We start from the raw sequence: 14,213 nt of genomic DNA, 5'->3' as shown, positions 1-14,213 counted from the left end.
TGGTGGTTAAAACGTGCATCTTATAATTGGGATGTCGGGAGTTCGATACCGGGCACGAACTACTAACTTTTTGGAGTTATTTGCGTTTTAAGAAATTAAATATCCCTTGCTTAGCGGTGAAGAAAAACATAGTGAGGAAACCTGCATGCTTGAGAGTTCTCCATAATGTTCCCAAAGATGTGTGAAGTCTGCCAATCCACACTTCTCACGCTTGTTCTCAGTAGTAGGAAGCCAATGATGGGTGGCTCATGATGACACTTAATAATAATATATAATTTATAGTTGAAGTACAAAAGGTGAAACTTACCCATCTTGAGTTCAACCCCATTGATGTACCATTCGAACCGAAGACTGGGATCGCCCACGGGAACGACTCGGGCCTCATAGTGCGCGTGCTGCCCCTCCCACAACTCCGATGGTCCAGTGAGGACTTGAGTGAAAATAGGTTTCTCGAATTCACGTTCTGGTTGGTCGGGCTTTCTTTGCTGAGGTTGTTCCAGCTGTTGAATCTTCTTCATTCCTTCGGGATGCTGTGTATCCATCTGTATCGCTGCTTTAGCTGTGAATTAAAAAGTCAAGTAAGTAAATGTAATTTATGTAAATTAAAGAGACACAGGAATTTTTCGGCGGCTTTCATCTTATGGTACATGCCCCTAATGATATCCAGGGTCACTCGTTACCGGTTACCGCACGATTGCTCTGTCTAGAAATATTGTACAACGAACTTTAGAAAGAGGTAATGGTTTCATAGAGCGTTGTCTCTGTCGTTGTGACCGACGAAACGTCACATAGCTACGAATAACAGAGACAACGCTCTACGAAGCCGAAATCTCTTAGTAAAGTTTTATGTACAATATTTCCTGCCGGGCACTGTAAGATGTTAAGTCCTTATAATCCCAGGTAACTTACTTTTAATTCTCATGGCAGCTGTCGTGACCGCTTCGCCGAGCATGTTGGACGCGCGGCACATGTAGACGCCTTCGTCCTCATCGCGGACGTGAGCGATCGTCATCGACACATACCCGAAGTCGTGCGTTTTGGTGATGCGGGAACTGTCTTCGATGAGCTTTTCGTTTCTGAACCATTCTACTTTGAGAGTCGGATCCCCGACAGGAATGAGCCTGCAGTCGAAGTGGGCCGTCTGCCCTTCTTGTATGTTGTCGATGTTCTGCAGCGGCTGCGTGAAGACTGGTCGCTGCCTGGTGACCGGCTCCGGTATCTCCGGCCGTTTGAACGGTTCCGCGGACTCTAACTCTCGGATCTTCTCGAGTCCCTGGGGGCGCTGAGATTCCGATATGATACTGCCTTTTGCGGTTACCGTCATGGATATGGCGGAAGTGCACTGGCCGAGGGCGTTGATGGCCTTGACGGAGTACTCGCCGGCGTCCTCCGGGACGCAGTGCTGGATATCCAAGGACACGTAACCAAAATCAAAAGTGATATGGAACCGCGACGCAGATTGCAAGGCTTTGCCGTTGTGATAGAACTCGATGCGCAAGTTGGGGTCGTGCACGGGCTCGACCTGACATTCGAAATGCGCCGTTTGTCCCTCGTACACGTGGGTCGTCCCTCTCAGTTCTACGACGAACTTCGGCGGCGAAATCTTAGGTTCTTCGACCTCCATTTTCGAAGGATGTCCTTGCGCTTCTAACTGCCTAATCTTTTCGAGTCCGATAGGATGTTGCGAGTCCAATATTATACTTCGGTGGCCTATAACATAAAAAATCTATTGAAGTTAAAGACAAAAAAAGAAGAGTTGCTAAGACAAAATGAGTAAATAAAGTAAGGCTGAAAAATGTGTATCGAAAGAGGAACTTACTTGCAACCTTCAATGTGCACGTATTAACTGCTTCTCCGAGTTTGTTAGTAGCTTTGCACATATAAGTGCCGGAGTCTTCTGCGTAACTGTACAATATATCCAACGCTACGTAACCAAAATCGTGCGTTGTTCTGAACCTGTGTCCCGTTTTAATCTTCTGCCCGTTGAGGAACCATTCGATCTTGAGATCGGGGTCGTTTATAGGTTCGACTCGGCATTCGAAATGAGCACGGTCACCTTCTTTTAAGTTCTCTAAGCTGGTTAAAGCAGTCAAAAACACTGGTCTTTGGCCCGGTGCTTCCTGTTCAATAGCCTTAGGCCTCTCGTATTGTTCCAGCTCCTTGATCTTCCTCAAGCGCTGCTCGTCCAACGTGTCCAGGTACAGTGAAGCTTTAGCTGGAATTGTAAAACTAATGGTCATTATCTATGATATCAACAACAGAATGAATTTGCGCGAAACTTCACTAAACATAATTATAAATACCAAAGTGTATTTATTGTTGGTTTATTAGTTTGTCCTTTAATCACGCAACTGCAACAAAACAGCAACGCAACTGCAACGGAGCAACAGGTTGGCGTGATTTTTGCATGGGTATAGTTAATGACCTGGAGAATGGCTACATTTTATAAGTACCGGAAAATGATAGAAATGTGCGAATTGTGGAGATTGTGAAAACCTAAATCCATGTGGGTGAAGTTGCGGGCATCAGCTAGTTATATAAAATTAGGAATTGCTCACCGTCTACGTTAACGGAGCTAGTGGTAATAGCTTCACCGACCGCATTCGTAGCCTTACACATGTAGGTGCCAGAATCTTCACTGTACGCATACAGGACGTCTAAGGCCACATATCCAAAGTCGTAAGTGGTCTTGAACCTATGCCCCTGTTGGATAGGTCTTCCGTTGCAGTACCACTCCACTCGCATCGTGGGATCGTTGACGGGAGTGAGCGTGGCTTCCAAGTGCACGGGTAGGCCCTCCGCCACGTGGACGTTCTTGAGGGGCTTCCCGAACTGGGGCTTTTCGGCGACGAATCCTTCGTCCCGAGCGACCCGTTTGTATCTACTATCATCCTCGAGATACTGAATCTTCTCTAATGCACTTTCGTGTTGCGTATCTCTGATGATGGATTCCTTAGCTGAGAATGAAAAATCGGTCAAAGGTAGCACACGAAGGGTTCCCTACCGTACAAGAACTTAAAACTTTGAATTTTTTGTTATGACGGCAATAGAAGTACACATTCTGTTAACATTTCAAATCTCTCCCTAGCACAATTCACGAAAAACAGCCCGCTGGCAGACCGACAGACAGATATACGGACAGCGGAGCCTTAGTAACAGAGTTCCATTGGTATCCTTCGCCCAAAACATCCCCGATTCACTTTTCGATCTAAAACAAATTTTGATTAAGAATAACTTACATTGGACGTTTAATTTGATAGACGAAACCGCTTGCCCCAAGTTGTTGATGACTTTACAAGTGTATTCCCCGGAGTCTTCTCCGTACACGGTGAGAATGTCCAGAGCCGCGAACCCAAAATCGAATGCCGTGCGGTAGCGGTGTCCGCTTTGCAACACTTTGCCGTTGAAGTACCACTCCACACGCATGTTGGGGTCGGGGTAGGGCTCGATGCGGCACTCGTAGTGCGCACTTTGCCCCTCCACCAGCCTCGAAGGGCCGTTCAGCTGAGTGACAAAGCGAGGAGCTTGAGTCACAGTGATTTCCTCGTCTTCCTTCCTCTGGTAGCGTGAAGTGTCCTCTAGTTGCTGAATTTTTTGTAAGGCGGTCTCATGTTGCGATTGCAACTCCAGGGAAGATTTAGCTACGGAGCAAAAGAACAAAGTCAATACTGTAAAGATATTGGAAATATTAAACATCCTATTCTCCATTCGGCCTCTCATGACAGTATCTTAATCAGTAATCAACATTCACCATTATTAAATGATTTAATTGGAGAGTAAGTGTTGGTGCATAATTTGATTTCACCGAGTCCTATCAATAGCCATCGGAGAGTATTGACTCATTAAAACAGTAGCATATTATAGGTGTTAATACTTACATTGTACGAATAGAGTGGAGGAGGTTACAGCTTCTCCGAGTTCGTTGGTAGCGCGGCAAGTGTAAGTTCCCGAGTCCGCAGGGTTCACGTACTTCATGTTAAGGGCGACGTACCCGAAGTCGTGCATGGTAGTAATGCGGTTCGCTGGAAGCAAATTATAAAGTTTATTTTTGCAAAACAAATTTTTCCGACGTTCTTAGGTTGAGATCTATGGAACGCATTCTGAGTTTGCTTAGTTAAGACAGAGTCAAACGAGACAAGTGTATATCTCTCACATAAATCTATCACGTTTTGACTCAATCTTAAGTCTTAGCAAAGTCAAAGTGCGCTCTATAAATATCACCCTTAGAATGGGTCAATTGAAATACTTACATGCTTCAATCGGAACTCCATTCCGCAGCCATTCCACCTTCAGCTTGGGATCGCCGACGGGAATGAGTCTGGTCTCGAAGTGAGCGGCTTGGTTTTCGGCAACTCGCAAATCTTTCATGGGATTAGTGAACACGGGAGCTTGGGTGACAATTTCATCTTGGGTCGAATGCTTCTGATATCTTGACGTGTCCTCCAACTGAGTCAGTCTCGTCAAAGCTCCCTCATGCTGTGTTTCTAGGTAAATGGACTTCTTAGAGTGCACGACTGCAGTTCCGGAAGTCACGGCTTCGCCAAGCGCATTGATAGCCCTGCAGGTGTAGGTGCCAGAGTCTTCCGGCAAGCACGACATGATATCAAGCGCGACGAAGCCGAAGTTGTTCGTTTCCGTAAATCTAGAGCCACTCTTTAGAGGTTTATTGTTGTGGTACCATTCGACTTTCATCGTTACGTCAGAAACAGGAATGAGTCTACACTCGAAGTGAGCACGTTGACCTTCTTTGATCTCCACATTCTTCAGAGAAGTTGTGAATATAGGGGCTTGTGTCGTCACTTCTTCGAGGTAATCAGACCTTGAATATTTGGACCTGTCCTCCAACACTTGGATTTGTTCTAATCCGGCTTCGTTCTGAGTACCGCGAATGATGTCCGCCGTCTCGCGACAGGCGAGTCGGCAGCTGACTTCGTCGGTGCCGAGCTGGTTGACGGCTCTGCACGTGTACACGCCCGAGTCCTCGGCAATGAGGTCGATGATGTCGAGGGCTACGTAGCCAAAGTCGTGAATCGGTCTAAATCTGTGACCGATAGTAACCGGTTGACCGTTCTTAAACCATTCCACTTTAAGATTTGAGTCGGTGACTGGCTCGAGTTTGCATTCGAAGTGAACATGCTGTCCTTCTTTAACGTTATCGATAGACTTTGGTTTTGTTATGAATCGCGGCTTGATGTGAATCGATTCGTCAATCACATCCGACTTCTTGTAACGAGATGCATCTTCCAAATATTGTATCTTTTCTAATCCCGAAGGATGCTGCGTATCAAAGATTAAATCTTTCTTAGCCATCACTCGCAACGCACACGACGTTACTGCTTCTCCTAGCTGGTTAGTTGCTTGGCAAGTGTATACTCCAGAATCTTCAGGGTACACGCTCAAAAGGTCCAAGGCGACATAATCGAATTCGTACGCCGGTCTAAATCTGTGCCCAGTCTTAATGGGTCTACCGTTGCAGAACCATTCGACTTTCATTGTTGGATCGCCGACTGGTTGCAGCCGGCATTCTAAATGAACGTTTGTGCCTTCCACAGTTTCAATATTGTGTAGTGCTCGTGAGAAGTGAGGGGCTTGCATGACCGTAATGTCTTCCTGTACTTGCCTGCCTCGTCGCGCCGCATCTTCAAGCATCTGAATTTGTTCAACGGCTTGTTCGTTTTGGGTGTCTGTCAATACATCGGATCGTTCGATCACACGAACCATGGCGGATGTATGAGCCGATCCTAAGTGGTTAACTGCCCTCACGGTGTATTCCCCTGAGTCCACTGAAGTCGCGTGGATGATGTCGAGTGCTACGAACCCGAAGTCGTAGTAAGTTCTGAATCGAGATCCGACTGTGACCGCTCTACCGTTATGGAACCATTCCACTCGCATAGTCGGGTCACCCATGGGTTCTAGTCGACATTCGAGATGAATATTTTTGCCTTCAGATACTGACGGGGGATCGGATAGAGGCTGCACAAATACGGGTTTAGACTTTGAAATTTCTTCGATATGATACACGGGTTCGACAAACTTTGATTCCTCCATTTGTCGAGTCTTCTCGTATAAGCCACGATGAATGCTCGTAGTATCGATGCCCGATCGTGCTGCAAGATAAAAATACATTACTTAGTTTATGTAAACAAATTATAGGGACTATTTTTTTATGAAACAAAAATATTCTGAAAGAATTCTTACTCTCAACAAGCATCGAGGCGCTCTGCTGTGCCTCCCCCGCTGCATTGCGCACTACAATGGTGTAGGTTCCGGAATCTTCTGCTCGGACGTTGGCGATGTCAAGAGCTACGTAGCCGAAGTCATGATAAGTTTGTATTCTATTGGCTGACTTTATCTGTTTCCCGTTAAAATACCATTCGGTTGTCAGCGTTAGATCACTCTGAGGTTCTACTCTAGCTTCAAAATGAGCACTTTGTCCCTCAACTATTTTATTCGTCCCTTTAAGAGGACCGAGGAATCTAGGTTTTTGAGTGATCCGAACCTCTTCCTCCGCTCGTCTGGAATATTTACTGGAATCTTCTAAGTATTGTATTCTTTCTAGTCCACCGGGATGTTGAGATTCTGCTATGATGTCTTTCTTGGTTATGATCGAAAGATTAGCGCTCGTAGTCGCCTGTCCGAGGGCGTTGTAAGCGCGGCACGTGTAATGGCCGGCGTCGTGAATTGTCACCGATTTGATAGTTAACGCTACATATCCAAAGTTGAAGAATGTAGTGATTCTAGAACTCGCCTCTACCGGGCGCCCGTCTTTCAACCACTCCACTCTCAGAGTCGAGTCACCGACGGGTTCGAGGCGTGCTTCAAAGTGAGCAAATCCACCTTCTTTAACGTTGATTTGATCCTTAATAGGTGTTTTAAATTCAGGTTTCTGTGTGCTTTCGGGTGCCTCTTGATAGTATTTCTGGTGTTGTTGCTGCTGGTAAGCTTCTAACTGCTCAGTCTTTTCGATGTACCTTCGTTGTTCCGGTATGCCGAGATCTGATGTGACGGTACTTCTGGCGGCTACTCGAATGGTAGCGGTGCTGATGGCTTCACCGAGTCTGTTCACGGCCCTCACTGTATACGAACCCGCATCTTCAGCCCGTAGGTGCATGATGTTAAGGGAGACGTAGCCGAAGTTGAAGAGTGCCGTGATTCGCGAGCTGGCCGTGATCGGCTTGCCATCTTTGTACCATTCTACTCTCATCGTGGGGTCACTGACAGGAGTGAGTTGCGCTTCGAAGTGCGCATTCCGCCCCTCCTGCAGTTCGCCTAAGTCTTGCAGCGGTCTTATGAACTGTGGTTTTTGTGACGTTTGCTCGTCGACCGACTCTTGATGTTGGTATTTAGAGTAGTCCTCCAGCTGCTGGATGTACTGCAAGCTCTGCGGATGCTGACTGCTCCTCTCGATCGTCGCTCTCGGCGTCACTTGTAACACCGCCTTCGTCTCGGCCATGCCTGTAGCGCTTATCGCTCGGCATGTGTACTCTCCGCTGTCTTCGAAATTTAGACTCAGCATGTCAAGAGAGAGATATCCAAACCGGAACACAGAAGTAAATCTGGAACCTGTAATAAATACAAATTAAAACATACTCAAAAGCTGAAATCTATAAACGGCTTAAATTGATTAAATTCAAATACTTACTGGCTTCTATACTTTGTCCATTTTTTAACCATTCGATTCTCATAGATGGATCGCCGACTGGTTCTATTCTAGTTTCAAAATGAATTTTTCCACCTTCCATCTGCGTCACACTCTTTAGTGGAACGATGAATTGAGGCGGTGGATATACTCGATCTTCCTCTCCAGGAGGAACGAACGGCCTCGCTCTTTCCACGTGCCTTAAATAAATAATTTCTGGACCAGGAGCGGGCCTGCGACAAAAGAAAATTTCATGAATGTGATTGTTGAGCTGAGATTAGTTTTATACAAGTGATAATGATGAAATGCGATACTCACTCTGGTTCAATTATTTTCGTAGGCCGCGGTAGGTGCAGCCGCTTCTGCTCGGGCGGAGGCTCTTTGGGCACCTCCACGTAGAGCCTCGCCCGAGTGGCCGTGGAGCCCGCGACATTCTGTGCGGTGCACTGATACCATGCCGCATCCGACGCCTTGGCTCTGGGAATATCTAATGTCGAGGCCCCACCTTCGGTATTGATCCGGAGTTCCGCGTGTGGCACGACGGGAACTCCGTCCTTCTGCCATGTGATCCGTGGTGTAGGGGTGCCGACGGCGCGCGCGCTCAACTGTACTGGTTCACCCTCTCGCACATTCAAAGTACTAAACCTCTCTACGAACTTCGGAGCTACAACTTGCTCCTTCTCTATAACATTCAGTCTACACTGGAAAGACGCTTCACCACTTTTGTTTCGCGCCACACACGTTACTACACCACTATCACTGAGATCGACGTTTGTAATCATAAGTGCATGATTACCGGATTCGTTTACTAATATCTTATGATTATAATCGTCTCGAATTTGTCTATCGTTAATGAACCACGTGACTTCAGGGTAAGGCCTGCCCGTGACGCGGCAATCGAATCGCGTCATCTTGCCTTCCGTGACATCTCGATCGTGGCAGGCCTTAACGAACTGCGGAGCGAGAGCTTTCTCTTCTATTTCTACTTTTTCAGTCTGTACTTGTTGCGTGTCGATTATGAGCTGGGACCTTTGGTCTTGCACGTATGTCTCCTGAGGGGATTCGACGGCCAGGTAAGCCGATGTGACAATGCATCCATTGGGATTTTCGGCCAGAAGTGTGTAATGGCCGGTGTCAGATTTTTGCGTGCTTCTTATTCTTAGGATAGTTTGATTGTTCGATGTGATTATGTTGTGTTTGTTCGAGTTGACCAACCGTTGGCCGTTTTTGAACCACGTCACACGCGGCCTGGGGTTTCCTGAAAGTTGGACTGGGAATTGAGCATCAGCACCTTCCTGTAGTTTGGAGTTTCTGGGTTTCTGTGATATTTTCGGGGGAGACGCCGGTCCTAATGTCGTATCGATTTCTGTGTTTATTTGAATGTCGGTTTCGCCCATATACCTCTTCGTGATAGTTTCTCTGAAGGACACTTCTCTCAGCAGTCTGTATTCGAACGTATCCACCTTGAAGTCTTCGGTGGAAGAGTGTTCGGAGGTGCCGTTCGTGTAGGCGTACTTCTGCGACTGGCGCGACTGCTCCGAGCTGAAGCCTTGCGTGCCGTAGGACTTGTGCTGCACGCTCTCGCTGACGTGGCGGTAGCTCTGCTGCTGCGGCGCGGGCGCGCCCTCGGGCTGGATGTACACGGAGCAGATGGCCTCGCCGTACTGGTTGCGCGCTGTGCAAGTGTACTCGCCCTCGTCACCCGGCCCGATCTGCTTGATGAGCAGCGACACGTCGCCCGTGCGCTCGTCGTAGCTCATGCTGTACTTGTTGCACTCCACGAGCGGCGCCTTCTTGCGCGTCCATGACACCGTCGGCGTGGGGTTGCCCCTCAGCTTGCCTTCGAATTTGGCGTTCCCGCCCTGCGCGAACCTCGCATTCTTGAAGATCTGTTCGAATATCGGCGGAGACGGATCTCCGGGTCTGCCGGAAGCGATCGGTAGCGCGCCGACTGAGCTCTCCACTGTAACAATACAAAAACTCTATTAATGTTTCGTTTACCTGCGTAGATATTAGGAAAACATGTGAAATTAATTATAGGGAACCTCGCAACGCTTGAACAGACATGACTTTGCCGACTGCTATGTTATTGTATCATTAATCATTGTATAATTATAGAGATGCAGAGGTAGCGATTGCAGGAGCAGAGTGGAAGATGACTGGCCGGGAGAATGGGGTCGGGGGAGGGGCAGGCCGGGTCGGTGAATCAGCGCGACGCGGCGGGCCGAGCGAGATGTTTTCGCGCGTCTATTTTCGTGCGCCCAACTCAGATCTTATTACGAGAGCCATTTTCGTAGGCGTACACAAGATGCGTACATAATATTTACGATTACTTAAGCCTAGAAAATATATGGCAAGTGCAAAATATAAAAAACTCGTTTTGATTAAGATTATAGATATAAAATATAAACATCGTAATAAAATTAGATAAGTAGGTACTAATTCGCTTTGCATATCATTCATAATATATTGGCAACTGTTGAATTATTACTATGCATAAAAGCCTAAAGGTTCTAAATTAGTAACGATATTTTTAACCCCCGACCCAAAAAGAGGGGTGTTATAAGTTTGACGTGTGTATCTGTGTATCTGTGTGTCTGTGTATCTGTGTATCTGTGTATCTGTGTATCTGTCTGTGGCATCGTAGCGTCTAAACGAATGAACCGATTTTAATTTAGTTTTTTTTGTTTGAAAGGTGGCTTGATCGAGAGTGTTCTTAGCTATAATCTAAAAAAATTGGTTCAGCTGTTTAAGAGTTATCAGCTCTTTTCTAGTTTTCTTGTAGAAAAGAAGGTCAGATAACCGTTAGGTTCATAATATTATGTCAATAGACAAATGTCAAGCTGTCAAGATGGACGTTGCCTAAATACATAATTATTTTTTTGAAAATGATGTTTTGGAAAACTCAAATACTTTGGTTCGTCGGGGGTGTTATAAATTTTAATTTACACTTGTAATACAATTACAATGTATAATGCAATAAATGAATTTGAAATATTGACACTCCTTTATCATTTCAATCATCTCAACCTATCTCCGGCTCAACTGAGAACGGTTCTCCTCCCAGAAAGAGAATATTAGGCCTTTGTCCACGACGGTGACCAAGTGAGGTTTGGCAGACTTCACACACCTTTGAAAACATTTTAGAGACCTCTCAACCATGCAAGTTTTCTCAGGATGTTTTCCAGCATGATATTGAATGGCTTGAAACCGCACTTAACTTCGCAAAGTTAGAAGTAAGCGCTAATAAGAAAGTGCTCAACACTGCGACAGGTAGGTCGTCAAATGTACCTAATGCCTAACCTACCTCGTCGATATCGCTACCTTTGCCTAACTGGTGTTTTATAATACCTTTACACTACCTATACCTACCTAATCTAAATTCTGTGGCAATAAGCCATCAAGTAGACAGGTCACGATCAGTTGAAGGTACGATTCCAAGAGTATCGATCAATAGGTCATTATGATTTAATTGATTTAATAGGTCATTATGATTTATCATATTTAGGTCAAGGTCACGGCTGCCATCTTTTTTCACGGAAATAGGATAGAAAACTTGGATGCTTTTTAAGTTATTTCACCATAGACAGTAAGACTGAGATGACCAAGAGTCGAATTCACGTAGAGATAGTAGGTGAAAATTTCTTACTTAAAAATAGGTACTAAGTATGTACCTACAAAAATTAAAGGTATAGCAGTAGAATTTCAACCAAAGAAATGCTTAATATATACATTACAAGTGTAAATTAAAAATTTATAACACCCCCGACGATCCAAAGTATTTGAGTTTTGCAAAACATCATTTTCAAATAAATAATTATGTATTTAGGCAACGTCCATCTTGACAGCTTGACATTTGTCAATTGACATAATATTAAGAACCTAACGGTTATCTAACCTTCTTTTCTACAAGAAAACTAGAAAAGAGCTGATAACTCTTAAACGGCTGAACCAATTTTTTTGGATTATAGCTAAGAACACTCTCGATCAAGCCACCTTTCAAACAAAAAAAACTAAATTAAAATCGGTTCATTCGTTTAGGCGCTACGATGCCACAGACAGATACACAGATACACAGATACACAGACACACAGATACACACGTCAAACTTATAACACCCCTCTTTTTGGGTCGGGGGTTAAAAATGTGCATACAAATTGCTAGCATATATATAATAAATAATTAACAAGTGTGAATTAAAAATTTATAACACCCCCGACAAGTAAAGGTTACAGTAACTAGAAAAGAGCTGATAACTTTCAAACGGCTGAACCGATTTTTTTGGATTATAGCTAAGAACACTCTCGATCAAACCACCTTTCAAACGAAAAAAAACTAAATTAAAATCGGTTCATTAGTTTAGGAGCTACGATGCCACAGACAGATACACAGATACACACGTCAAACTTATTACACCCCTCTTTTGGGTCGGGGGTTAAAAAGACATTATCATAACCAAGTTACAGCGCAAGAGAAAATGCTCATTTTTAACCGGCTTCATAATTCGTCTAGTTACGTAATAGCTTTAACACGAAATTCAATTATAGTGCGTACATTTTGAGAACTTACTCGCCATATTTGCTATACGTTATGTGTCAACTGTCATTTTTAGAATACGATTTTAGTCCTTATTTTAAGAGGATCATGTAATTGTAAATTTTCATTCAAAAAGCGATAATCTTTTACTCCCCGTAAATGTAGTCCAATTTTCGAAATGTTGTATATACGATGAAGGACTATGTTCGTACATGTTAAAAGTTACTAGCGTCTAAATACTCATATTTTTGACCTAAAAACTTTCTATTGCTTAGAGTCTGAGTCTGCTATAGAGTCCTTCTTGCATTTAACCGATTTTTAACCCCCAACCCAAAAACAGGGGTGTTATAAGTTTGACGTGTGTATTTGTGTATCTGTCTATGGCATCGTAGCCCTTAACTAATGAACCGATTTTAATTTCGCTCTATATAGTTAGCTATAATCCAAGGAAATTAGTTCAGCCATTTGAAAGTTATCAGTTCTTTTCTAGTTAGTGTAACCTTCACTTGTCGGGGGTGTTATAAACTTTTATTTACACTTGTTAATTTTTTGATCAGTCTCATGTGGGTGTAAAACTAGCGTATTAAATTATATCGTATCATGTCGTATCGTATATTGAAATACATTAAGTACTAGATGATGTCCATGACTTCATCTTCGTGGATTTAGGTTTTTAAAGAACTGTTTGATCTTCCGGAATAAAAAGTTACCTATGTCAATTACAGGGACGCAAGCTACCTCAGTACCAAAATCTATAAAAATCGGTTTAGTGCATGGGTCTTTAGGATACCGTGGGAACTCATTGATTTTTCGGGATAAAAATATGTAGTAATGTGTTAATCCAGGATATAACCTATTTCCATTCCAAATTTCAGCCAAATCCGTCGAGTAGTTTTTGCGTGAAAGAGTAACAAATATCCATATATCCATACGTACAAACTTTTTCGTTATATATAATATTAGTAGGATGGATATCTATGTAAACCTGGAAATACCTACTTAATACTTATGTTTCAAAACAAATAAAGTTCATTTATTTCCTAGATTAGCGCAAAACAAGCGACATTCTGAGTAAAAGAATGTAAGTGCTCATTGTTTAGGGAGTCATGGAATTCCAGTGTTTTCATATGATGGATGAAACAGCTGCCTGTTGGTACGCGGCCAACTAGGAGAAATATTTCTCGAAGATCTGCGAACAGAGCTATTTGGACGCCGCCTCGTGGGCGTCGCTTGGCACGCGCCCAACTGAAGACCGACCAGCTGCCCTCACACCTATACAAATACTTCTTGGTCTTACCACAGTTCTCAACAGTTAGGAAACTTGTGTCTAAACGTCGAGGCTTTTTTTTACCCGACTGCGGCAAAGCCAAAAGGTAGGGTTATGATTTTAGCAGTCTATGTATGTATGTATGTATGTTTGTATCCAGATCCTGTGTGTTCCACCGTAGTGTCTAAACTACTAGGCCGATTTTGATGATTGAGGTGTCAATTGATTCGTTGTAAAGTTCCGGGTGACATAGGCTATATTTTTTACAAAAAAAAATTGACCTAACGGATGTTACATGAAATTTTGTTTTGCTATTGTATCGAGTGGGATGTCTAATGAAAGAGGAGAAAATTCTGAGCTCATGAATATGAATGTACAGCGACATTAAAATATACCTAGCGACAGAAAAACAATCATACTCTAATATTTCAGCGTTTATTAAGAGATCGCAGTCGGGTTTTAGTTTTCAACTTTATTTTGTTTCATTTATAGACTAGCGTTTGGCTACAATCATACCTCCTAGCAAGTGATGATGCAGCCTAAGATGGAGCGCGCTTGCCTAGAAGTTGCCTATTCACTCTTGACTTGAAGGTACCCAAATTCAAAATGGAAAGGAAAACTGATGCCGGAGGGACATTCCATATCCTAGCGGTTCGGATTAAAAACGAGGAAGCAAATCGTTCATAGGCTTTACCTACACTGGCAGCCGTCTAATGTAATAGGGTAGGTAGGCTATGAAACGACTAGCTCTTTGATTTTACATCACCCCAA

The 14,213-nt window shown here is 44.0% G+C and overlaps 1 protein-coding gene across 1 annotated transcript in view; it reads right to left on the bottom strand.

The window, feature by feature from the left end:
* The window catches only part of LOC123880526 (titin), a 142,530-nt gene that overhangs the window by 106,690 nt on the left and 21,627 nt on the right, over positions 1-14,213 (bottom strand). The window contains exons 2-11 of the mRNA XM_045928674.1: positions 7,958-9,602; positions 7,643-7,872; positions 6,199-7,563; positions 4,251-6,107; positions 3,879-4,022; positions 3,240-3,641; positions 2,559-2,957; positions 1,820-2,215; positions 910-1,710; positions 308-559 (exon numbers count right to left, since the gene is read on the bottom strand). Of these exons, the coding sequence (XP_045784630.1) occupies positions 308-559; positions 910-1,710; positions 1,820-2,215; positions 2,559-2,957; positions 3,240-3,641; positions 3,879-4,022; positions 4,251-6,107; positions 6,199-7,563; positions 7,643-7,872; positions 7,958-9,602 (7,491 nt within the window). The remainder of the gene's footprint in view (positions 1-307; positions 560-909; positions 1,711-1,819; positions 2,216-2,558; positions 2,958-3,239; positions 3,642-3,878; positions 4,023-4,250; positions 6,108-6,198; positions 7,564-7,642; positions 7,873-7,957; positions 9,603-14,213) is intronic.

This window comes from Maniola jurtina, chromosome Z (assembly GCF_905333055.1).
Source record: "Maniola jurtina chromosome Z, ilManJurt1.1, whole genome shotgun sequence".
Lineage (NCBI taxonomy): Eukaryota > Metazoa > Arthropoda > Insecta > Lepidoptera > Nymphalidae > Maniola > Maniola jurtina.
The sequence above is the reverse complement of the archived record's forward strand: the minus strand, read 5'-3'. Positions and strand labels throughout refer to the sequence as shown.